At 57.2% G+C, this 22,994-nt stretch overlaps 2 protein-coding genes across 3 annotated transcripts; both read left to right on the top strand.

Moving 5' to 3' along the window:
• The first annotated feature begins 1,545 nt into the window (after positions 1-1,545).
• Positions 1,546-8,670, top strand: ERF (ETS2 repressor factor). Its single transcript, XM_064293728.1, has 4 exons — positions 1,546-1,670; positions 6,020-6,254; positions 6,636-6,751; positions 6,856-8,670. The coding sequence occupies exons 1-4, from the start codon at positions 1,649-1,651 to the stop codon at positions 8,133-8,135; spliced, it is 1,653 nt and encodes a 550-aa protein (XP_064149798.1). The 5' UTR covers positions 1,546-1,648; the 3' UTR covers positions 8,136-8,670.
• A 4,623-nt stretch (positions 8,671-13,293) lies between these two features.
• On the top strand, positions 13,294-22,614 carry GSK3A (glycogen synthase kinase 3 alpha). Of its 2 annotated transcripts, XM_064293729.1 has the most exons (12): positions 13,294-13,591; positions 14,638-14,679; positions 15,165-15,352; positions 16,884-16,967; positions 17,126-17,236; positions 18,814-18,944; positions 19,042-19,148; positions 20,052-20,149; positions 20,229-20,324; positions 20,756-20,942; positions 21,247-21,339; positions 21,935-22,614. In XM_064293729.1, exons 1-12 carry the CDS (start codon positions 13,309-13,311, stop codon positions 22,006-22,008), a joined length of 1,494 nt encoding a protein of 497 aa, XP_064149799.1. In that variant the 5' UTR covers positions 13,294-13,308; the 3' UTR covers positions 22,009-22,614. The 2 variants fall into 2 exon arrangements, with proteins under 2 accessions (XP_064149799.1, XP_064149800.1); XM_064293730.1 differs by lacking the exon at positions 14,638-14,679.
• The last annotated feature ends 380 nt before the right edge of the window (positions 22,615-22,994 follow it).

Below are 22,994 nucleotides of genomic sequence, written 5' to 3'. Positions count from 1 at the left end.
GAGGATTAAATAAAATACCCCCTACAGTGCTTGGCCCAGTGTGCCTGGCACTTCATGAATGCTCAGAACTCAGGAGCTGTTATAACAATGATGATGATGATTATTGCTGGACCACACTGCTCCCAGAGGGGTAGAATATCCGTGGGGGAGCGGCACTGTCCGTAGGCAAGGTTACATAATTCCCCAGGGGGGTGACGCTTCCCTGGAGGCCTGGGTGTCTCCAAGGAGGAGGCCTGAGACTTGCTGAGGCTGTAGTGGGGGCTGGTCTACGTGATGGAGGCTGGGCTTGAAGTCCCAAGAACCCAGACCATCCCTCCCTGTGGCCTGTGTATCTCTCCATGCCTGTCTTCTGGGCTTCAGTCTCTCAGAAGCCCAGAAGACAGGCATGGCACCCCCTCCATCCCTCCCTCCCCCCCCCGCCCCGCATATCCCCCTCCTTTGGTACCTCAGAGTCTTTTTTGAGGCTCGGGCTGTGAACGTCGCTTCTATTTGCCCTTACCCTGCTGCCAGCTCCCAGCCTCCATCAGATCTGTGTGCTCTGATTTCCTGTTTCCAGGAGCCTCAGGCTCCATCCATCCCTCCTGGCCGAGGGAGTGCAGACTTAACACTTCCCTACGCTCTAGCCTTCATCCTTAAGCCCTGCCTTCCTCTGTCCTGGCGACCCCCCAGTGCCCCGTGGGAGCACACTTGTTCAGCCTTTGGTCGCCCCCTCGCATCCTGGCCCCACCTCCGGAACCCCCTGCCCCAGTGGTGGAGGTGGAGGTACCTCCGGCGCCAGCCGTCTCCCCAGGACAGCTGCAGCCTGGGGATGGGGGGGCTCTCGAATGCATTCTTTCTGGTCACTTCCTCCCCAGCTGGGACTGGGGCTATCAGGAAGGCCAAGACCCCATCCCCAGAGGAGCGCGGGCACAGCCGCCTCCCCATTTCCGATGCTGAGAAATGCTTCCCACCCATTCCACCCCACCCCTAAACAGCTGCCCCCACTCAGGCTCAGGGTTGGGGGCCAGGGTGAGGCCAAGCTGGGAAACACAGAGATCTTGATCACCCTCCAAGGTCCTGCCCCACCCCCTGGAGAGAAGATTCTGCCTCATCCCAAAAGGTCCATGCCCCCTCCCCACAAAGTTTCTGACCCCACTTAGAAGGTACCCCCACCTCTTACGAGCCCCCAAAAGAAACTCTGGATCCCGCGTAGGCAGGAGAGGAGGAGGGGCAGCAGGTCGCGAGTTCCGAGGACTTAAGTTATCTGCAGACTTGAAACCTCGGAGAAAGGTCATGACCCCCGGGACCCCATCCCACCCCCGTCCCCTCCTTCCTCCCTCCCCCGCCGCGCGGCCCCTTTAAGCCCACAGCCGGCCTGTCCTCAGTGGCTGCGTGCCGGCTAGTGTGTGTGCGAGTGTGCGCGGGGAGGGGGCGGGCACAGTGTCGCCATGGCGACGCGGCGGTGACGTCGCCGGCCGGGGGGCGTGGGCGTCCCGGCCCCGGAGTGCGATATTAACCCGGGAGGCGGTGGCGGGGAGGGGAGAGGCTCTGAGAGGCGAGGCCGGGTGAGGCGGCGAGGGCGGCCCGACGGGCGCGGGACGGGACGGGGCAGCGCGGGCGCCGGGAGCTGCGGCCCGGAGTCGGGGCGCCTTGCCCCGGGTCCCCCAGCATGAAGACCCCGGCGGACACAGGTGGGGGCGGAGGCAGCACGTGTGGGGGAGACTTGTTGCCCCGGGAGACCGGGCGGAGAAACTTTGGGGGGGCTGAAGGGATCTAGGGGAGCCCAAGTGGTCCCCGGTTCTGGGGGACCCCCAACACGCGAAACCTGTTGCTTTCCGCGGCGCGAGCATGGGGTGTTGCCTGGGACCCCCAATTCCTGGCTGAGTGGTGTGGGTGCTGCGGATTCTGGTCCTCTCTCACTTCCCGGGCACCGCAAGCTGGGCTCTCTCTCACTCCCGGGATCACGGGGGTGGCGGGGTTCCTCCTCCTCGCCACTCTGTCACGTTGCACTCTGGGGGCCGGGACGTGTGCTGTGTCGGGGGGGGGGCTGTTCACGGGGCCTGCTATCCCCAGTCCGTCGCTGCGCGGTCCGGCCCGTGACCTTCACGGCGGCGCGTGCCCCGCACCAGGTTGGTGGGGATACGGGATTCCTCTAGGAAGAGGGCGTGAGTGGGGAGCGTGGGACTCAGGGTCCGGGTTGCGCTGCCCCTCCCCCGCCCGTCTCCGCCGGCTCCGCGCTCCCCCGCCCGCGCGGAGTCGCAAAGTTCCAAAGCGCAGCCCGAACGTTCGAAAAAGGAACTTTTTGTTTCCGACCTTAGAACGCGCGGCTTTAAGGTGGTTCCGGGAGAGACCTGGGTATCCTCCTCCCGCACCGCCGGGGGCCCGGGGTTGAGGAGGGTGGGGAAGGTGGTGTGGGACGCGGAGGCTCCCTCCCTCGCCCCCCTCCCGTATCCAGCGCTTCTCTTTCGGCGGCCCGTCTTTTCTCTCCGCCCCCCTCTTCCCCGCCAACTTGCTCCTCCTTAAGGGGCCAAGGTTCCCCTCCCCCCCTCGGTCGACGGGCGGGGGGCAGTGGGATTAACCCCCCTCCCACTCGGACTTCCCCCCTCCCCTCCCCCGCCGCCACTACGCTCCCGCGGGCTGGACTTTGTGCCGGAGCGCGCGGGGGGGAGGGGTCCCAGCCGCCCCCTGCCCGTCTACCCCGTCGGAATCCGGCCTGGGGCGGGGACGGGGGAGGGGAAGGGGCCGGGCGCCGCTGTTCAAACTTGTTTCCTTCCCCCGGCGGCGGCCGCGACTAGGGCTCCTGTGTGCGGGTGTGTGCCCCGACCGGCCCACCTACCCCCCTGCTCGCGGGTGGGGGCGGCTCTTAAAGGGCTCCAGGCCCGGCTCCGGCGCCTGGGGATTGGCACGGACGAGGGGGCCTGGGGGGTGGAGCAGGGGTGCAGAGTGCTGTAGGGTCAGTCACGTGTGTCCCACTTATTCCCCGGCTCCCACAAGCTCCCGGGCCGCTGGGCCCTGGAGGCAGCAGGAGCCTCCTCTCGCCCGAGGAAGGGGCCGAGGCGCCCAGACAACCCCGCCTCGTTTTTCCCTCCCCGCTACGGGCCTTCGCCTGGTGGGACCGGCTGGGCCACTCCCCCAACCCTGTCTTGGGGCCGAGCCGTCTGTGGGCTCCCAGGCGGGGGGAGAGGGCGGGGTCCTGGAGTGATCTCCCGATGGGTCTGTCGGTCTGTCTGCCTCCTGGACGGCTGCTGTGCGCCCCTGCATCCGAGCTTCCATCCCGGCCCCTCTCTTTTCTGCCGCGGCTGTTTCCCACTTCCTGTTTTCTTCCCGGCTCTGGCGCCATCGAGGGCTGCCTGTAGTGGGGGAGGTGGTGGGGCCCCCCAGGAGGCTGGCGTGTTCTTCCTCTACCACTACGCCTCCCTTCCGACCCCCATGGTCCTTTAAAAAAGTTTAGGCAGTCACGTCAAGTTGAGGGTGCCCGGAAGTTCTGCCCCCCAGATTTCCATAGTCTGGGAGAATCCCTACCCTGTTTCTGAGGAACCCAGGTGTGCCGTTTGGGACCCCAGCCATCCAGGCCCTTCCTGTCTGTCTGCTGCCACCTCCCCACCTTGTCTTCCAATTTTCCTGCACCTTCTCTGTGTAGGCTGCTCTCCTCCTGCCTCACTGTACCCTCACGCCCCAGAGGTCTTGCGCCTCGAAGCTTTCTTGGTGCAGGCCTGGTGTTTTCCTGCGTTAGCACGTGGACCCGTACACAACACACTCACACATGCTCCCCTTGCCCGTGCCTGGCTCCTGGCTCCAAAGCCTGAGGAACAGAGCCCCATTGAGACACCCTGACGTCACCCCCCCCTTCATTCTCTATACCAAAGCCGGGAACAGGCCCTCGTGTATGGTGTGTCCGATGAGCAAAGCTGGTGTTGGGGTGGGTCTGGGAGCGGGGAGGGTCCCTGCCAGGAGTGGGTGCCAGGGTCCCAGCCTTGTGGGGTTGTTTGGGGAGGAGGGTTCACAAGGGGGCCTGGGACAGCTCCCAGAATGCGGCTTGAGGCCTTTCCAGAGCCCCCCCACCTCCTTTCCGAGTTCCCTTTGTGTTGCATGTAGTCTCTCTCACTCTCTCTCTTCTGCAAAGTTTATTTTTAGCCTCCTGCTCCCCCGCTCCCAGGACTGTCGCTGCACACACGTTGCCTGGTTACCGGGACACGGAGGCTGGGGCTGGTGGGATAGGAAGGGTGGCTTTAATTTTGGGGGGAGGGTGAAGTCAGTACACCCCCTCACCCCCAGACTGATGTCTCAGGGGCTTCAATCCCTCTCTTGGGTCTAGAAGCCCATTTTGGGCTTAGGTGGGAGTAGCATGTAGCTTGGGGCTCTGAGGGGGACCAGGAGCTTTTGGGAGGGGGCTGGAAGGCACATGGAGCTGGTGGCTTCATCATCTGTGTTCCCAAAAGGTCTCTGGGCCAAGGGAGGCCCTGGGGCCTAGGTTCCTTAACAGGGTGAGGTTTTGGGGTGAACACCTGGATTCCCAAGACGGGGGGATGCTGGGGTCCCTGGAAGTTGTTGTCAGGGATTGTTACTTCTGAATGGAACAGGGGCTGCTGTTACAGAAACCTGGGTCTGTGACCAGCTGCAGGTCATATCCCTGGAGTCCTGAGGGGCTGGTTTGGGGCTGTGACTTCTGGACAGGAACTAGTCTACCCAGGGCCAGGGTCAGGGCGTGCATCCCTGAGGTGGTTAGAGTAAGGTATGGAGTTGGAGGGGGTAGTCCCTGTGGGAACAGGAACCGCTGTTCCCATGTGTTCCCAAAGGGAAGGGTCGGTCCCCTGTTAGATTCCAGACTGGGGTGGAGTCTTTGCAGGAAGCTTACTGTTGCCTGGAGGCCTGGCTGGTACCTGCTGGAACGGAGGCCAAGGGTGGGTGTCTGACCTGTGCAGCCTGACTGGGACTTGGGACACCAGCTCATCTTTATCTGTCCACCTTGGTCTTCTCTCTGTAGTGGCACCAGGGCCCCTGCCCTGCTTCCCTCCTCCTCTCTCCCTTCCTTCCCTTCCCTCCTCCCACTCCTCCATTACCGGCTGCCTAGTGCTGAATTATTGATGGCCCCTGATTACCCCGGGGTTTGGGAAATGACAACAACCGCAGCCCCCCCACCCCAGGCTGCCCACCCTCTCCAGGGACCAGCCAGCCCACCACCAACCTCTAGCCAAGGTTAATGCTGGGGGTGGGCAGGCAGGCAGGTGGGCAGGAGAGAAGCTGAGGATGAGCAGGCAGAAGGGGGAAGAAGACTCCAACGGGTGCCTGTTCAATGTCAAGGCCTTTGCAGGCAAGGGGGGTGGCTGCAGGCAGGCTGGGCCCGGATGCCTGGGTCTGGGGAGAGCAGTGCAGCACGGAGGGTCCAGGGCTTGGGGGGGTGCTGCTCTCAGACAGTCTGGGTTTCACTCTCCAGGGAAGACAGAAGCCTCTGTGTGTGCAAGCGCTGACCTCATCGTCAACCAGCCACCCCACCCCTCCTGGTCCTTTTAAGAAAAAAAAAAAAAAATTCCTTTCTGGTCCTGGGGTGGGAGTAGGGGCAGGCTCCTGTCAGGTTTTTCGGGGGGACAGTTAAGTTCCTAGGAGGGGACCAGAGGATCTGGGAGGGGGCAACTGGCCCTGAATGGGAGTGGGATGGGTTCTGGGGGGGGCCGCACCCCAACCCGCCTGGCCACGTGTGTCTGTCGGCCACCCCCTTCCTGCCCCTCCCCCCACTGGCAGCCCTGCCCTCCAGCCTGGCTTGGTGCCTGGCCCCCTGGCACTGGCCCCGGGACCCGCCGCCGACGGTTTCCTGTTTCTCCCGGTGTCGCCGGAGCAGGCTCCAGCTTCCCCTCCCCCCAGCTCCTGTCTAGCCCCCCTCACACACAGACACAGACTGTCTTTCTAACCCAGGTCCTGACTTGGTCACAGGGAGATGGATTTCCCCACATCCAGGGCGGGGTGGGAGGTAGACACTGGGGTGGGACCCAGAGCCTGGACTTGGCATCCTGACCTGGGGCCACTCCCCTGCCTCCGTCCCCAGGGTTTGCCTTCCCGGATTGGGCCTACAAGCCGGAGTCGTCACCTGGCTCGAGGCAGATCCAGCTGTGGCACTTTATCCTCGAGCTGTTGAGGAAAGAGGAGTACCAGGGGGTCATCGCCTGGCAGGGGGACTACGGGGAATTCGTCATCAAGGACCCCGACGAGGTGGCTCGGCTCTGGGGCGTCCGCAAGTGCAAACCACAGATGAATTACGATAAGCTGAGCCGGGCCCTGCGGTGAGGAGGGCCAGAGGTCCCTGGACGGGGGTGGACAGTCCCTACCTGTTAGGATGTTGGGGGGGGGGCGCCTCTGACTCATGGGAACAGGCTTTGGGTTTGATTTCTGGTACTGCCAAATTCTAACGGTGGGACCTGGTGCAAGCCCTAAGCTTTTCTTAGCCCATTTGGAATACAGGGGTGTCCTGAGGGTGGAATCCATGGGTGCAGTCTCTTGCCTGGCCCAGACTTGAGAGAAGGTCTCCACACTCTGGAACTTGATTTTTCTCACGTGGCCTATGTGTCACAGGCACCTTTTGTGGGTAGCATCTAAGTGCATGCCAAGGCACGGAGTCTTGGCCTGCAACTGTCCGTGCCAATTGTGTGTTTCTGCACCCACAGCTATTATTACAACAAACGCATTCTGCACAAGACCAAGGGAAAACGGTTCACCTACAAGTTCAACTTCAACAAACTGGTGCTGGTTAATTACCCTTTCATCGATGTGGGCTTGACTGGTGAGTACAGGGGCTGGTGGGCATGAGCTTGGAGGGAGGAGAGGGTCTGTCTGTCTGCCCAGGCTAGGCCAAGGACCTTGACACAGTCTCCCCTCTCCTGCCAGGGGGTGCGGTACCCCAGAGTGCCCCGCCAGTGCCGTCAGGTGGCAGTCACTTCCGCTTCCCTCCCTCAACGCCTTCTGAGGTGCTGTCCCCCACTGAGGACCCCCGTTCACCACCTGCCTGTTCTTCATCCTCGTCTTCCCTTTTCTCGGCTGTGGTAGCCCGCCGCCTGGGCCGTGGCTCGGTCAGTGACTGTAGCGATGGCACATCAGAGCTGGAGGAGCCACTGGGAGAGGACCCCCGGGCTCGACCACCCGGCCCTCCAGAGCTGGGTGCCTTCCGTGGCCCCCCACTGGCCCGCCTACCCCATGACCCCGGTGTCTTCCGTGTCTACCCCCGGCCTCGGGGTGGTCCTGAGCCCCTCAGTCCCTTCCCTGTGTCGCCCCTGGCCGGTCCTGGCTCCCTGCTGCCCCCTCAGCTCTCACCGGCACTGCCCATGACGCCCACCCACCTGGCCTACACACCCTCACCCACCCTGAGCCCTATGTACCCTGGTGGCGGCGGGGGCCCCAGTGGCTCAGGGGGAGGCTCCCACTTTTCCTTCAGCCCCGAGGACATGAAACGGTACCTGCAGGCCCACACCCAAAGTGTCTACAACTACCACCTCAGCCCCCGCGCCTTCCTGCACTACCCTGGGTTGGTGGTACCCCAGCCCCAGCGCCCTGACAAGTGCCCGCTGCCACCCTTGGCACCTGAGACCCCGCCGGTCCCCTCCTCGTCCTCGTCCTCCTCTTCTTCCTCTTCCTCCCCATTCAAGTTTAAGCTTCAGCCGCCCCCACTAGGACGTCGGCAGCGGGCGGCTGGGGAGAAGGCTCCAGCAGGCGCTGACAAGAGCAGTGGCAGTGGCGGCTCTGGCCGTTTGGGTGAGGGGGCGGGGGCATTGGCCCCACCACCACCGCCACCACAGATCAAGGTGGAGCCTATCTCGGAAGGCGAGTCAGAGGAGGTGGAGGTGACTGACATCAGCGATGAGGATGAAGAAGATGGGGAGGTGTTCAAGACGCCCCGTGTCCCGCCTGCACCCCCCAAGCCTGAGCCTGGCGAGGCACCTGGGGCAGCCCAGTGCATGCCCCTCAAGCTGCGCTTTAAACGGCGCTGGAGTGAAGACTGTCGCCTGGAGGGGGGTGGGGGCACTGCTGGTGGCCTGGAGGATGAGGGAGAGGACAAGAAGGTGCGTGGGGAGGGGCCCGGGGAGGCTGGGGGGCCCCTTACCCCAAGACGGGTGAGCTCTGACCTCCAGCACGCCACTGCCCAGCTCTCTCTGGAGCACCGTGATTCCTGAGGGCTGTGGGCTGGGGACTGTGTCCCCTTCATGCTTCTTTTGCTGCCTTAACCCCTCCCACCCCCTCCCCAAATGCCCTGGAGGTGAGGGCAGCTCTAGTCTTTTCCCACCTCCTCCCTGTCCCCTCCTCACATTTTGTATAAAACTTTTTTTTTTTTTTTAATGGTTGGGGAGGGTGGGTGCCCAGGGCTATCTCCTGTCTCTGTGGGTTTCTAAGCTCTGGACAAAGTGGTGGGAGGGAGCGGGGGGAGAAGTTGGGGAGGTAAGGGGGCTGCCTCCATTCTGGGGAATTTTTATTTGAACGAGGCTTTGGCCTCAACACCCAGGAACTTTTTTATTACAATTGCCTAGGAAGTAAAGCCGTCTCCCTTCTGTCCTCTGCCTCTCATGCCTCTCTTCTGCCCCCAGGTGGTCCCAGTCCCAACCCTGCCTTCCCTGCCCTTCCAGGGGCCATGAGTGCCTGGGTTTCTCATACCCCACAAGGTCGCAGCAGGGGAGGGAGGGACAATTTTTATGATGAACCAAAAATTCCGTGGGGGGGGGGTGGAGGGGGGTGGAGGAGGGTGAGGGGTACCACCCATGGGCCACAAATCTCTACAAGTGCCTGCTATCTCTCTCCCATTCTCCACCCCAGCACCAGTCCGATCCCTACACCCCCAGCTGCTCCTAGGACTGGCCCATGGGCAGGTGGGTGCAGGGGGTGGAAAAGGGGGGTGCCCTGAAACCAAACTGGAAACCCCCTCTGCCTCCCAGCTGGGGCCCCTGGGGTGGGGTGGGGGGCTGTGGTCAAGCCTTATTCTGTATTGGGGATGGGGGGGTGGGAGGTAGGGAGGGGCTGCTGGAGAATGTATTCAAAACAATAAAACTTCGGACCTTTTTCATGCAGTGATCTGTCCTGGGTGCTGGGTGTAGGCACCACAGGGCCACAGCTTTGGCTTGATTTTCAAAAGACAGGGCCCTGGACTTCCCTGCACCTGCAGTGGGTCTGTGGCCTGGTCTAAATGGGTCAAATCCGGGCCTGGGAAGTGACCTCCTGACCTCAGAAATGATTCAGGTCTCAGCAGACTCTGGCCCTGTATCTGACTGCTTCTTTATTCCTGGAAAAGTGCTTGGGACTTATCGCCACCACCGAGTTGCTCTCACTGTTCTGGTCACCTGAAATGCCCTGGCTCCAAGTTCCCATACCCTGAGGTCCCTAGTGAGGGCCAGGGAGTGCTTTTGCACTGCCCCCATATCTCGCCTTAGGTCACTTCTAAGCAAATCAGGAAATCCCTGGGAGACAAGTCCTGAAACATCTTGAAATGTTAGACCTTACTACGTACCTTAGTGATCTTTAGGTCACACCGTGGGGAAACGCCCCCAGCCAGCAAGTTGAGGAGGGACTGGTTTGATAACCACAGTTAACCATTCATTGACCTACTTCGTGCCCAGCACCTAGCTAGAAGCTGCAGTGGTTTATCTCCTTCAAGACCCAGCAAGGTAGGGGCAACCAGCTCAGTTAAATGACTTGCCCAAGGCCAAGAGGCGGTAGGAAGCAGAGCCAGGACTTTAAATGAGATCAGCCTCCAAAGCCAGTGTTCTTTCAACAACTCCTTTGAGTTTTCCTCCTTAAAGCCAAGATGGTTGGATCAAGATCAGGGACTTGGGATCACAGGATAAAGTTAGAAACCAAGACTGGAGAGCTTTGTAGGATGAGGGATCAAATAATCCGTGAGAAATCCAGGTTTAAAGTTTCCTTAGAGACAAGCTCAACCTCTTCAGTGCAAGTGAGGTCCTTGAGGAAGAGAAGAGAAGGGGTTTCCCCAAGGCCATGGCATTTAGGGCTTAGGGCTTGTTGGATTGGCTTCACTGCAGTACCACCCGGTGCAAGCCTGAGGGGGATGGAACATTGGCAACTGTCTACCCACTCTCCCTTAAACCTCATCTCATGCAAGCCCAGAGTGGGTGGTCTCAGATAATGGCAGTGAAGAGGATCCAGGGATGGGGTATTGGCAGGAAATCCAGACTCCTATGGCGGGCTGCGGGCAACTGCTCCCTCTCCTGGGTGATGTAAGTCACTCCCTGGGGTGGGGGCCCCTGGGAGCGGCTGTGCTGGGTTATTTCTGGAAGTTGGGCTGAGGCATGTCTCCTAGCAACACAGATGCAGTTGAGAAATTATTGGTGGTGGGTGATGGAGAAAGGGGGGTGTCACTGGAGGAAGGGGGGTAGGACCCTTAGCTCATGAAGAGTGCTTTTCAAACACTGCTAACCAATTCTAAAATGGATTAAAACGTTCTCAGCTCCAGAACTGCTCTCCAGGATCAGACCACAGTCCTATCAGCCTTCTTGTCCCAGATTCTGGATAAGGGGATGTCAGGTAGCATCTGGGCTTGACAACTCCAGTGGCTCCCCCAATCTTGAATGACACATCTAAATCTATTCACAGGCCTGAAATACTAAGTGTCCTGCAAGATACCCTTGGTTCTCTCCATCTCCTCTGAAGTCTTTGGCTACAAGTATAAAGTACTTTATAGATTCTTTACATATTCACTTACCTCATCAGAGACCCTCTTCACATCTAATAGCCCCCAGCACCCCGACAGATCCCTATAGCCCCTTCCTGATGCTTCTCAACCATCCCTCAACCCTTCAGGTCCCTCAGAGATCCCTTAGACACCAGAAGATTCTCCATCTCCCAAAAGCCTTTTACGTCCCCTCAGACTTCTCTGCTTGTCCCCAATAATTGCTCTCAGGTGCCTACAGCCCATCAAAGATCCCTTCTCCTCTTCAAACCCTCAAACCCTCCTGACACCGTTAGGCCCCTCATAGACGCAACCCATCCCTAGCACCTGTCTATGAATGTTTTCAGCCCCTACAAACATCCTTTCAGATGCCCTCAGATCGTCGCCCTCAGACTCCCATGGGCCCCAATAACCTCAGCAGCGGTTGCCTACGCGGAGCCCACTGCGTATGTTCTGGCCGTTAAGTAACCGCCGCTACCCTGCCCCGCTCTGCCGGCCTTGTCGACCTCCGTCCTGTCCAGTGTGGTCTCCAGGCCCTGGCGCTTGGCTCAGATTTTTACTTTCCTGCTCCAAGCTGCCGTCAGAGGGCAGCAGGCGCCGCTTAGCGAGAAACTACAACTCCCAGAAACACCTGCTTCAAGCTATGCGTGATACAGCCTCATGCCGTGAGAAAGAAACGGAGCGTGCCCGCGTTTTGCCTTCTGGATGATGTAGTCCGAAAAGGTTTTAGCGCTAAAGCCAATCTCGCCCCAGGGCGCTGTGTCTGCTGGGAATTGCAGTTAGAAACACACTGAGTGGACGGGATTTTCTTTAGGCCTCAGAAAAGAGCAGAAGAGTTAGTTCTGCTACCTGAGGCTTGGATTAGAGTCCAAAGACTCCATTTCCCATCATTCCACGAGGCAGGAGGAGCCAAGAGCGCTTTCGCTCTAGTTTCAAGTGTTGGGGGTGAGACGCACGCATGCACGCATGCACGCACAGACGAACTCCGTTTCCCAGCGCCCTTTGGGGTTACGCTCCTTCTCGTTTAATTGATGAGGCGACTCAACGAACACCAACCCTAGGCTACAGCTTGCAGCCGGCTTCGCAGTTTTGAGCGCTCCGAACCTCAAACAAAACGCAATGCCGTGCATTCAATTCTGACTCATAGCGACCCTGTAGGACAGATCAGAACTGCCCCCAGGGTTTCCAAGGCTGTTTTTTTTTTTTTTTTACATCTCTTCGGAAGCAGACTGCCCCATCTTTCTACCGCAGAGCAGCTGGTGGATTCCCAACCACTGACCTTTGGGTAGAAGCCGAAGGCTTAATCACTGTGCCACTCGAGCTCCTGTGAGCCCTCCAGGATCCTGTAATTTAGGATGCGGGCGGACGCAAAGAGCTGAGTGGGGGTTCAAGACAAATTCTATTTTCATTTCTTTTAACGCTTGGCTCAGCCTCGTAGTGCGACACATGTTAGAAAAAGATAGACCGTATCCGAAAACTGTGTTCTGAAAGACTGTTTCCCAAATCTTTTAGAGGAGGGACGTTTTTCTTTTTCTGCCTAATGTAAGGACACCTGGAACTTGAGTGCTCGGACTCAATTTTTCAACATCCCCCGATCGACTTCGGCACTTTCTTGGGTCCTGGGGGACAAAAAAGGAGGCGTTGAAACACATTTCAGTATCTCAAGGGGAGTGCCATCTGGCTCAGTGGTAGTCATTGGACTCCATTTCCCGGCAAGCCCCTGCGGTCTCGTTTCACAGAGGGGGGTCAGAATCCGGCCTGGATCCTGGACTATTCTCCAGCGTGCTTCAGGCTCAAAGTGACAACCTTCCGCTTCTCCTCACCCCTCCCCCCGCCAATGGGGAGGCTACCTTGAACTTCAATCCCCAGAAGCCACCACTCCTCGTGTAGCAACTGCGCTGACGCCTTGGTGTCGACTACATTTCCCAACAGGAAGTGCGGCGGAGCGTACAAGGGAGGGGGGACGAGGTTCCAACTCCATTTCCTAGCCTATCTCCGGAACTGCAGTACCCCCTGGGGCTGAGGAACCTCACAGGACTCCATTTCCCGGCTTGCTTTGGGAACTCCTTTACATCCGCAATGCGGTGTGGGCGCGGCCACGACTCCATTTCCCAGTTTGCCCCACGGTTCGATATCTTCAAGTCTACGGACCGACTCAATTTCCCAGTGTGCACCTGGTGCCGGTATTCACTGGTTACCGGACTCCAATTCCCGGCATGCACCAGACACTGCTCATTGACGGAGTGCCTGCGACTACTTTTCTGAAGCACCTCTCGGGGCTCGCCGTTGCCGCAGTGTAATAAGTGTGGGGCCCTGACTATGTTCCAAAGTGCTTCGCGTTCCGCCGTCTGCAGTTCACCGATGGATTGCCCAGGAATTTATTTCCCAGCGTGCAGTGCGACCCGTCGTCCCGCGCCATCTTCCCTGTGGCCTTTGCGAACTCCATTTCCCGGCGTACCACGCGGCTTTCTCTACGGGCCGACGGCGGTGACACCGACGCGCAAAGCAAGCGGACTGCATCTCCCGACGTGCTCCGCGGCGGGCGCTGGGCCGGAGCCCGAGCGGCGCGGCCTGAAGGAGGCCGGAGCACTGAGGAGGCGGCGGCAGCAGCAGCGGCGGCGGGGGCAGCCCGGGGAGCCCGAGCCCCTTGGCCTGGGTCTGCGCTCGGCGCCATGAGCGGTGGCGCGCCTTCGGGGGGCGGCCCTGGGGGCTCGGGCCGGGCGCGGACCAGCTCGTTCGCGGAACCGGGCGGCGGAGGCGGAGGCGGCGGTGGCGGCCCCGGGGGCTCGGCCTCCGGTCCAGGCGGCAGTGGCGGCGGGAAGGCGTCGGTCGGGGCCATGGGTGCGGGCGTGGGGACTTCGAGCTCCGGGGGTGGCCCCAACAGCAGCGGCGGAGGAGGCAGCGGCGGCCCAGGCGCGGGCACCAGCTTCCCGCCGCCCGGAGTGAAGCTGGGCCGTGAGTACTGGCTGCTCCCGTGGGAGGTGGAGATTGGGATTCCCGGGGTCCCTCAAATGTCGATCAGGTTCTTTCATATACCCAGATAAGAGCCTGAGGTCATTGTGCCTCCCAAAACTGGCGTTTGAGCTTTTTACTTTTCAGAGAAATGAATTTTGGGGTCACCATTATTTAGAGTTTACAGTCAGAATTATTAACTTTTAGAGAAGCGGGCTACAGTCCGTGCTCTTCCATTACCAATGTCTCGCGTTTTTGAGTTTTAAAAACAAGTTTGGATATTCGTATCCCTTAAAGAACAGGTTTTGGGGTCACTGTCCCTTGCAAATGGGGGCCTAAGATTATTGTGTTCTAAGAAAACAAGAATAAGATCGCCATCCTCCAAAAAGGGAGATCCGAATTTGTTGTCTCTCAAAGACTGGGGATCTGGATTCAGTATCATTTACAAACGGGGATTTGGGGTTATTGTGTCCCAAAGAACAGGGCAAGGGTTTTCTAAACCTGATAACCAGGTCATCTTCCCTTTTAAAACACCTGGCCGGGCGTCATCACCGGCCCAAAATATGTAGTACTAAACCCCCAATGGTGGAAATTATTGATTATTGCATCTTAGCAATAAGGACAGGTGTCACCAGCCCCCCACAGAACAGGAATTGAGAGTCACCATGCCTTTCAAATCCACTGTTATTTAAAGAACATGGATCGGTGGGTGTTTTTTCACAAAAATGGAATGGGGGGGGGGAAGAGTCCTCCCTAGAATGTGGATTTGAAGTCGTAATTCTCTTAGTAATTTTTCTGGAGTATGGTGCGACTGGCTCTGAAAAAGTGATGTAGGGTCATCTCTCTCCAAAAGAGAATCGCTGTTACTGGGTCCTTAGTTTTCAAAAGAAAAGGGGTCACTATTTTCTAAGAATGGTTCCAAAGTTTGCTGCTCTTCAGAGAATGGGGATTGGGAGTCATAGTTTTTCTTTAAAGAACTGAGGCTGGGAGAGCCCCCTGATGATAGGGATTAAGTTCATCATTCTCACAATTTGGTGCTTGTCTGTCAGGTAGGAGTCTGGGGCCCTGGACTACCCAGATGAGGAGGTCAGGTCAGTGCCTTTTCTAACCCCATAGTAATTGGGTAAGGGGTAACTCCTCCAAAAGTGAGAGTCAGGGTACCACCACTCTATGAGGAGAGGTCGTTCGTTTTTGTCACCAGTTACCAGCTCTACCTGAGAAACTTAGAAATTACTAGCCCCGCAGGCGTTTTCTCAAAATAGGAGTACCTCAGGGTTATCGTTCCGTTAAAAGTCAATAAACCCGGAGTAGATGGATTCAACCAAGAGTGACCAGCCATTTATTGCTTTCTAGAATGGAAGTTGTATTATCAGCTCTTGAACAGTGAAGAGATTTAGGTGTCAACATGCTCCCCTATGGAAAGAGACAGGATTTAGGGTTTCACTGGGAGGGTTCCAGCATCCACCTTGCCTCAAGGAGGGGGAAGGAACAAAGAGGCCCCCTCCCCACAGCCCTGGGATGGGGTGGTGGCCAGAGGGGAAATGTCAGTGGATCATCTGTCCCCATTGTCCCCCAGGTGACAGCGGGAAAGTGACCACAGTGGTAGCCACCCTAGGCCAGGGCCCAGAGCGCTCCCAGGAGGTGGCTTACACAGACATCAAGGTGATTGGCAATGGCTCTTTTGGGGTCGTGTACCAGGCACGGCTGGCCGAGACCGGGGAGCTGGTGGCCATCAAGAAGGTTCTCCAGGACAAGAGGTTCAAGGTACTTAGGGGGGAATGGGAAGAGGAGAGTTGGGCATTGGACGTAACCTGGTGCGAGAGCCCTAGCAAAACAGATGGAGCCTGGGTTCCACAGGAGATCCAATCATGGCCCAGAGGAGAAAGGGGTAAAGAAGGGAACGAGGTGTAGGGAAGACGGGAAATGTTGAATCCTGGAGATACCAGAGCTGACATTTGTTGAGCGTTCATTCTGCGTAAGTGCTTTATGAGGTTCCTGGGTGGTGCAAACGGTTTGCGCTCAGCTACCAACAGAAAGGTTGGTGGTTGAACCCATCTAAGCAGTGCCTCAGAAAGAAAGACCGAACAATCTGCTTCCCTAAAGATCACAGCCAAGAAGATCCTGCAGAGCTTTGTTCTACTCTGTGACACGTGTAACGTATGGTTCATAGGCAAGCTTTTAGCTAATTTACATATTCTCTGAGGGTTGGTACTGTCCTTATTCCCGTTCTAAGCAGGCAGAAACTGAGACTCAGATAAGCGAATTGCATAGGAAGCGTCTACGTTAAGGTTGGAGTCTGGCCTGTCTGATTGCCAGGCCCTGCACCTTAACTTCTAGTTACATTTTTTCCCAGAGGAGAAAGGACACTGGCAGGGCCATGGAGGTCCACTCTGCCCCAGGTGCTTGGCGAGTTGCGCTCACCAAACCCTGCACTTTGCTGCCGGATGCCCTTCTCTCATTCATGTGAAGGTGCCCAATGGGCTAGTGGAGGCCCAGGGCACTAGAAGAAGATGGAGAAGAAGAAAGTAGAGGAATAACTGGTGTGCAAAGGACTGGCATTTTGGAGTCTGGTCTAGTCTGGATGTAGGTTAGGAGGGGAACATGGTCAAGGCCTAGGATTTCTTGGGCAGGGTGTCGATCAGAATTTGCTAAGAGTTGATTCCCTGAATGAGAGATATTTGGAGGCAGGGAGTTCTGAGACCCACAGAGGGGACTAGAGAAAGGGGGAGAATGCAGAGATGGCCTTTTTGGGAGGAAGCTGAGACGTGGATCCCCTTTGGAGAGGTGAGGATTTTAAGTCTGAAGTCTGGAACTTGGGATCCAAATGAGGATTCAAAGACCCAGATGCCTCCAAGGGAGGCAGTAGGGAGTGGTGGGGACCCGAGTGAACTGAACGGTTACTACTTGTTAACTGTTGCTTTATGCCGTGGTAGAGGTTGGCCCTGTATGGCTAGATCTTCTGATTTTTCAAGAGAAGCTGGAAATCTGGGTTTATGTGTGGAAGTCTTTCGACTTTTAAATGTGAGCAATAAATTAAAAGTTTTTAAAAAAGTGGCCAAAGAAAACACCTCTGGTCCAGGTTTGGCCCACAGGCCTCCACCTTGTGTGTGAGGGGAATGAGCTGGGGATGAGGAGTTAGGGGATGCCCCAAAGGGGCCTTAGGACTGGGACAGAGGAAGCAGCTGTCTAGATCTAGTGGCCAGAGTTGGGGAGTGGGGCTGTGGTGAAGTGCTGCTAGGGAAGGGAAGCAGAGAGAGTTGATTGTACTCTGAGGCTCTCTCCCTTTGCCCTCAAGAACCGAGAGCTGCAGATTATGCGTAAGCTGGATCATTGCAATATCGTGAGGCTGAGATACTTCTTCTACTCCGGTGGGGAGAAGGTGAGACCTGGGGGGCGTGCCCTCCACTTGACCCCACCTATTATTCTGCCTTTCTTTCCCATGACAGCCAGTCCTTCCCCCACTACTCCCCACAAACCTTCCCCTCCTCCTCCCTCTCTCTGTTCTCCCGGTGCCTCATACTTCTTCACTCTCTGCAGAAAGATGAGCTTTACCTAAATCTGGTGCTGGAATACGTGCCCGAGACGGTGTACCGGGTGGCCCGCCATTTCACCAAGGCCAAGTTGACCATCCCTATCATCTATGTCAAGGTGGGCAGGCAGGCAGGTTCTGAGGCTCAGGCCCACAAAGCCAGGGGCTCTGGACCATCCTGCCTTCTACAGGTTCCCTTGTCCTCCAAGTTTATGTTGGTCTCTACAGGCTTTGTAGTCCTTGCCCTTACCCCCATTCCCCTCAGAGGCGAAGCTTGCCTAGCACGGACCAGAGTGGCCCAACCCAAGGCTTGGCTGAATCAGGGAGGTGGGTTGACCATGAGTCCAAGGAGGTTGCACAGTACCTGCTTGGGGGCCAAAAATGTAGACAGGGAGACACTGAGGTCACAGTCCAGGCCTTCTGGGGCTTGGCAGAGGGGTGTGGGAAGGAAGGTAGGGTTGGAGAAAGGTTTCGGGCCCACAGAGGCAGGAGTGCATCTTCATCCATGGCTTGTGAGGTCTCATCCCCTGGTACGCCTGGTAGTGTTTGAGTGGATGAATGAATGAATGAGTGTATGAGTGAAGCCTAGGGATGATGAGCTGTGTGGGTGGGTCCAGTTTGCTGGAGGTTTGCCTGGGGGCCAGCTGCTTTTCCTGGTGGCTCTAAGCACCCCACACTTGGGCAAGCTGATGTGGGCCCAGCTGTTGGATCTCACCTCCTGGGCAGGTTGTTCTCTGGGTTGGTGAACATGCCCAGGGGCTGCCTGTGTCAGGTCCAGTGCTCAGCAATGCCAGGGCTTGAGTTGACCCAGATTCAGGCTGTGCCCTTAGTGTGCACTCAGTTTGGTGGGGTAGAAAGGCACCATCACAGGGGACTATAAAATGTTTAGCAATCTCCATACTGGAGGTGAGCCCTGGAAATTGTGGAAACAGGATGTATTCAGCCCTGCCTGGTTTGAAGTTGAGAAGGACCAAGGAGGGCTTCCAGAGGAGACCGGGTGCGTGGCAAGGAAACGGCATTTGGCTGAGGGGGATATGAACAGAGGAGGAGGGGTCCAGAAGCAGCCCAGTGTGTGGTGGAGAAACACACAGAGCAATTATTGCATGCCAGTCCTTGTTGTAGGGTCTGATAGATCCAGCACTATTCAAAACACAAAGGTCCCTGCTCTCTTGGCAGATTCCTTCTGGTCAGTGGGAAGGAGAGTGGCAGGAAAATCCAGCTGGAGAGGGGCTGGGTTGCAGGTGGTTTTGACTGAGCCCTTCCTCTATTCAGTGGGTTTTGGTGAGGGAAACTGAGTGCCTGGCTCCCCAGCCTGCTTTTTAACAAGGCCCTCCTTATTCATTAAGCTTCTGCTGACATGTGTGATTAAAGCAATAGTTCTCAAAATGTGGGTCGGGGACCAGCATCAGCATCTACTTACCCGGAAGTCGTTGCAAATGCACTCTCAGGCCCCACCCTCAATCTGCTGAGTCAGAAACTCCGGGGGTGGGGCCCAGCAGTGCCTATTCTAACAAGCCCTCCAAGTGACTCTGGTGTCCCCTAAAGTTTGAGAAGCAAGGGTTTAAATCAAGGGTTCCCTGAGGCTGTGGGGTGGCAGGAGGGTTTTAGTCAGGGAGAGCAGGCCGGGAAGGTGGAGCAGTGGCGTGTGCTGTGGGGAGAGGTGGGCTGGAGTTCAGCTGTCCCCTGTCTGCCCCAGGTGTACATGTACCAGCTCTTCCGGAGCTTGGCCTACATCCACTCCCAGGGCGTGTGTCACCGCGACATCAAGCCCCAGAACCTGCTGGTGGACCCTGACACTGCTGTTCTAAAGCTCTGCGACTTTGGCAGGTAGGTAGTCCTGACTTAGGGCATGCTGGGTGGCTGAAGGGGTGAGGGGGAACCCCATCCCTTGTCTGTATTTACCCTTGCCCTTCTCTTCCCACAGTGCAAAGCAATTGGTCCGGGGGGAGCCCAACGTCTCCTACATCTGTTCTCGCTACTACCGGGCCCCAGAGCTCATCTTTGGAGCCACTGATTATACCTCGTCCATCGGTCAGAGTCGTGGGCGGGTGGGGGTGTGGGCTGACAGTCATGGCTGGGTTGGTGTGCTTTCTGTGCGTTGTATGCCAGGCTCGGAGATGAGAGCTTAACATCTGTTGTTTTACTCAGTCCTCACAAACTTGGGAGGCTGATGCTGGTATGTCGTTTTACAGATAAGCAATCTAAAGCTTAGAGCGGTGAGGCCACCTGCCCATAGTCACACAGCTGGGTCTTGGCAGGGCTGGGAATTGAAAGCTGACCTGACTTCAGAGTCCACACTGGCTCAGGGTCCTCCCAGTCAGCCCTCTCTTCTCAGCCAGCAAGGAGGGGCTGGCGGTGACCTTGGGGGAAATTGAGAGGGGAAGGCTTTGCCACCAGCTTCCCTCATGACCTGCTCACAGGTCGTTTTATTCCCTTCGGGTGAGGATGACAGTGCCACCTCCTAGGGATGAGGGGGGTGAGTGTGAAAGGGTTTGGGAGAGAACATTCATCAGCAGTGCAAGGAAGCCGGGCTAAGCTCATCCATCCTATGGGCAGGACAGAGGCCAGGAGGTGAGAAAGGTAGCCTGGGACTTACAGCTTCACCTTTCTGTGATCCAGAGACCGTAGGTACCTGTTCTAGGCCTGTTGGCAGGTTTGGGCCAGGTTTAGTCTGTCTGCTGAGGCTAGAGCCAGAGGAGGGCATGTCCGGTCCCCGAGCCAGGAGACAGGAGAGTACAGTGAGGTTGGGCATAGGAGGTTCGAAGTTTAGGCCCCCAGGTTCCTGAGCTGTATGTGACCTCGGGCAGGGTGCTTCCCCTGAGCCTAGATGAGGTTCCTGACACCTCTTAGGCTGGCCATGAGGAACAAAAGCCAAGAGGGGATGGGTGTGGTGGCTGTGCTCACCTAGGCCTGACCCTCCCCATTCCCCTTCAGATGTGTGGTCAGCAGGCTGTGTACTGGCTGAGCTCCTCCTGGGCCAGCCCATCTTTCCTGGGGACAGCGGGGTAGACCAACTGGTGGAGATCATCAAGGTGAGGGTGTGGCCAGGGTGGGCAGGGGGCGGGGTCGAGGAGTAGGGGCCTTGTCTCAGACCCTGCTCTGTCCCTGCAGGTGCTGGGAACACCAACCCGGGAACAGATCCGAGAGATGAACCCCAACTACACAGAGTTCAAGTTCCCTCAGATTAAAGCCCACCCCTGGACAAAGGTAGGGCAGGGCTAAGGGCTCAGGTAGCATGGCTGGGGGTGGGTGGCCCTGAGAGGCCTGCTGGTCTAAGGGGCCTAGCAAAGAATCATGGCTTTGAAGGATTTGAACGGTTTTTTAGGGAACGGGTTAATAACTTTCATCAGGTTTTAAAGTTTTTGAGGACCCACAAGTAAATTCAGAATTCATGCTTTTGTGGTGAGGCAACAGGCTTATAGCAGGGTCGATATGATAAAGTCACGGAACCCAGCCTCGCTGTTCTCTGGATACAAACTGATCTCTCCTCAGTGGTTGTGCCTCAGTTTCCTCATTTTGAAAGTGGGTTTGTGGGAAGCAGGCAGTCATATCTGTAGTGGGCACCTTGGCAGAGTGAGGTACGGGGTTCTGACATTGCCATCTGTTACCCTTGTGACCCCTCGTACCTCCTCCCCCAGGTGTTCAAATCTCGAACGCCACCCGAGGCCATTGCGCTCTGCTCTAGCCTGCTGGAGTACACACCGTCCTCGAGGCTCTCCCCGCTGGAAGCCTGCGCCCACAGCTTCTTTGATGAACTGAGATGTCCCGGAACCCAGCTCCCCAACAACCGCCCGCTTCCCCCACTCTTCAATTTCAGTCCTGGTGGTGAGGGCACAGCATGGGATCCAGAGACTGTAGAGAAGGGCTTGGTGGTGCAGATGGGAGTGGGGAGCTGAGGGTGGGGTGTAGGGAAGGCCTGGGCTCAGGGAGAATTGAAGCTGCTACGACAGCACTCTCCTCTGATCTGCCTTGTGCTGGGCTTATGTAAAGAGGTGCGTGGCTAAAAAAGGTTCAAATAATTGGCCTTGCCAGTAACTGGGTCCCCATCTGGTGCCCCTTCCTAACCCTGAGTCTCCAGATGCCTTGTCCTGAGGCTACCCTGACTGGACGTGTCCATTCCTGTCTCTAGAACTCTCCATCCAACCATCTCTCAATGCCATTCTCATCCCTCCTCACTTGAGGTCCCCGGCGGGCTCTGCCACCCTCACCCCGTCCTCACAAGGTAAGTTGGAGCCATCTGCTGAGGGTTTGTGGGGCTGTTCCCAGGCTGAGTCTCCTGTAGGTATTTTTTAGTTACTTACATTTGGATGGTCTATATTAGTTTTACATACATGTGAAGGTCTTATGTACGTATACATACATCTTACAGTATGCGAGTGACCACTTTTATCAGGTGGTATTGCCTACATCTGTGTCTAAGATGCAACCTGGAAAAACCGAAGAAACGTGTCTGGCCCACACAAAAAGAGTTGGAATTGTGTACATTTAAAAATTGGAACCATTTCCTCTAAAAATCTAGATTTCCTGTTTCTCTTGGGGGAAGAAAATCAGATCTGGCAACAATAGGCCTGCCTTTCCCCATGACAGCAGTCAGCTGAAGCTGAGCTCCAGTCCCCCCCCCCTCCTCTTATGGGTCCTGGCTCTGGGATGTCATTCATTCAATTACCAAGCAGGCCCTTTGGCCCTTTGACATTTAAGTTTGCAACCCTGGACCTAAAGCGACAGCTTTTACCTTTTAGTGTAGCATTTCACATGGAATTCTTACTCTTCGAGGGTCTGAAAGGCAAAGCCTGACTGTCTACCTTTTCCTCCTTCAGCTTTAGGTGAGCCTCGGCTGGGCTCAGACCGGCAGCCGCCCGATGCCACAGCTACCCTCACTAACTCTTCCTGAGGGCCCCACCAGCTACCTTCCCAACTGGGAGCCCCAAGGGGGCCTGGGACGGGGGACCACAGCCCACCATGCTCCTGCCCTGGCTGGGCCCCTAAACTAGGGGGCAGAGATAAACGAATCCCTGTCCTCACCTCCAGTCTCGCCCTCACCAGCTTCACCCCTGCGGTGGGCTTTTTAAGAGGATTTTAACTGGCTGTGGGGAGGGAAGAGAAGGAAGGAAGGACGGGGTTGGGGGCATGAGGACCTCCTACCCCTTGGGCCCCCCTCCTGCCCCCAGGTCTCCACCTCCTCCAACCCCCTCCCCTTCTGTGTCCCTTGTAAATAGAACCAGACCAGCCCCTACCTCCTTTGCTCTTCCCTGGCCCCCAGATGTAAATAGATTGTTATAATTTTTTTCTTAAAGAAAACGTTGATTCGCACCATCCAACCTGCCCCCCTCCCCCAGCTGTGTCTCCCCTCTTGTCATTTGCCCTTAAGGTCTCCTCCCCGCTCTGCCCACCCTGGAGGGCCAGGGGAGTAGGGAGGGCTCCTGATTGTCCTAGTTTCCACTGTAAGGTTTGCCTGTGTACAGACCTCCGTTCAATAAATTATTGGCATGAAAACCTGCTTCCTCTCTGACAGCCTGTTTTTGCTGAGGTGAGGGGTGCCCAGGGGGCTGTCTGGGCCAGGGTGGGTGCTGCATCGCAGGCAGGGGACAGGGTGCAGAGAAACCAGGCTGGACCAGCAAGAGGCCTCTGTCCCAGCCCTGGCTCAGGGGCTCTGCTTCTCTGTGTCTGAGCTTTTACCTCTGCAAAATATGAGGAGGATGCTCTGGGTCAGCCTTAGGCTACAGGAGGCTTGAGAAGAGCCTCCCCCACAAATCTAGCACAGGTCACCTGCTTCCGCCGAGGGAGGGCCTGTGGTCCCCGAGAAAAATGGGAATCAGAGAGCTAGAGGCCACAGTGGTACGTGGCAGCCAAGACTTGAACAAAGGGTTGTCTGTCCCA

This window comes from Loxodonta africana, chromosome 11, assembly GCF_030014295.1.
Source record: "Loxodonta africana isolate mLoxAfr1 chromosome 11, mLoxAfr1.hap2, whole genome shotgun sequence".
Lineage (NCBI taxonomy): Eukaryota > Metazoa > Chordata > Mammalia > Proboscidea > Elephantidae > Loxodonta > Loxodonta africana.
The sequence above is the reverse complement of the archived record's forward strand: the minus strand, read 5'-3'. Positions and strand labels throughout refer to the sequence as shown.

Coding starts and splice junctions, on each gene's coding strand:
- ERF (XM_064293728.1), top strand. CDS start 1,649: ATGAAGACCCCGGCGGACACAG. Junction 1,671..6,019: donor GAAGACCCCGGCGGACACAG/GTGGGGGCGGAG, acceptor CTCCGTCCCCAG/GGTTTGCCTTCCCGGATTGG. Junction 6,752..6,855: donor CATCGATGTGGGCTTGACTG/GTGAGTACAGGG, acceptor CTCTCCTGCCAG/GGGGTGCGGTACCCCAGAGT.
- GSK3A (XM_064293729.1), top strand. CDS start 13,309: ATGAGCGGTGGCGCGCCTTCGGGGGGCGGCCCTGGGGGCTCGGGCCGG. Junction 15,353..16,883: donor TCCAGGACAAGAGGTTCAAG/GTACTTAGGGGG, acceptor TTTGCCCTCAAG/AACCGAGAGCTGCAGATTAT. Junction 21,340..21,934: donor CCTCACCCCGTCCTCACAAG/GTAAGTTGGAGC, acceptor TTCCTCCTTCAG/CTTTAGGTGAGCCTCGGCTG.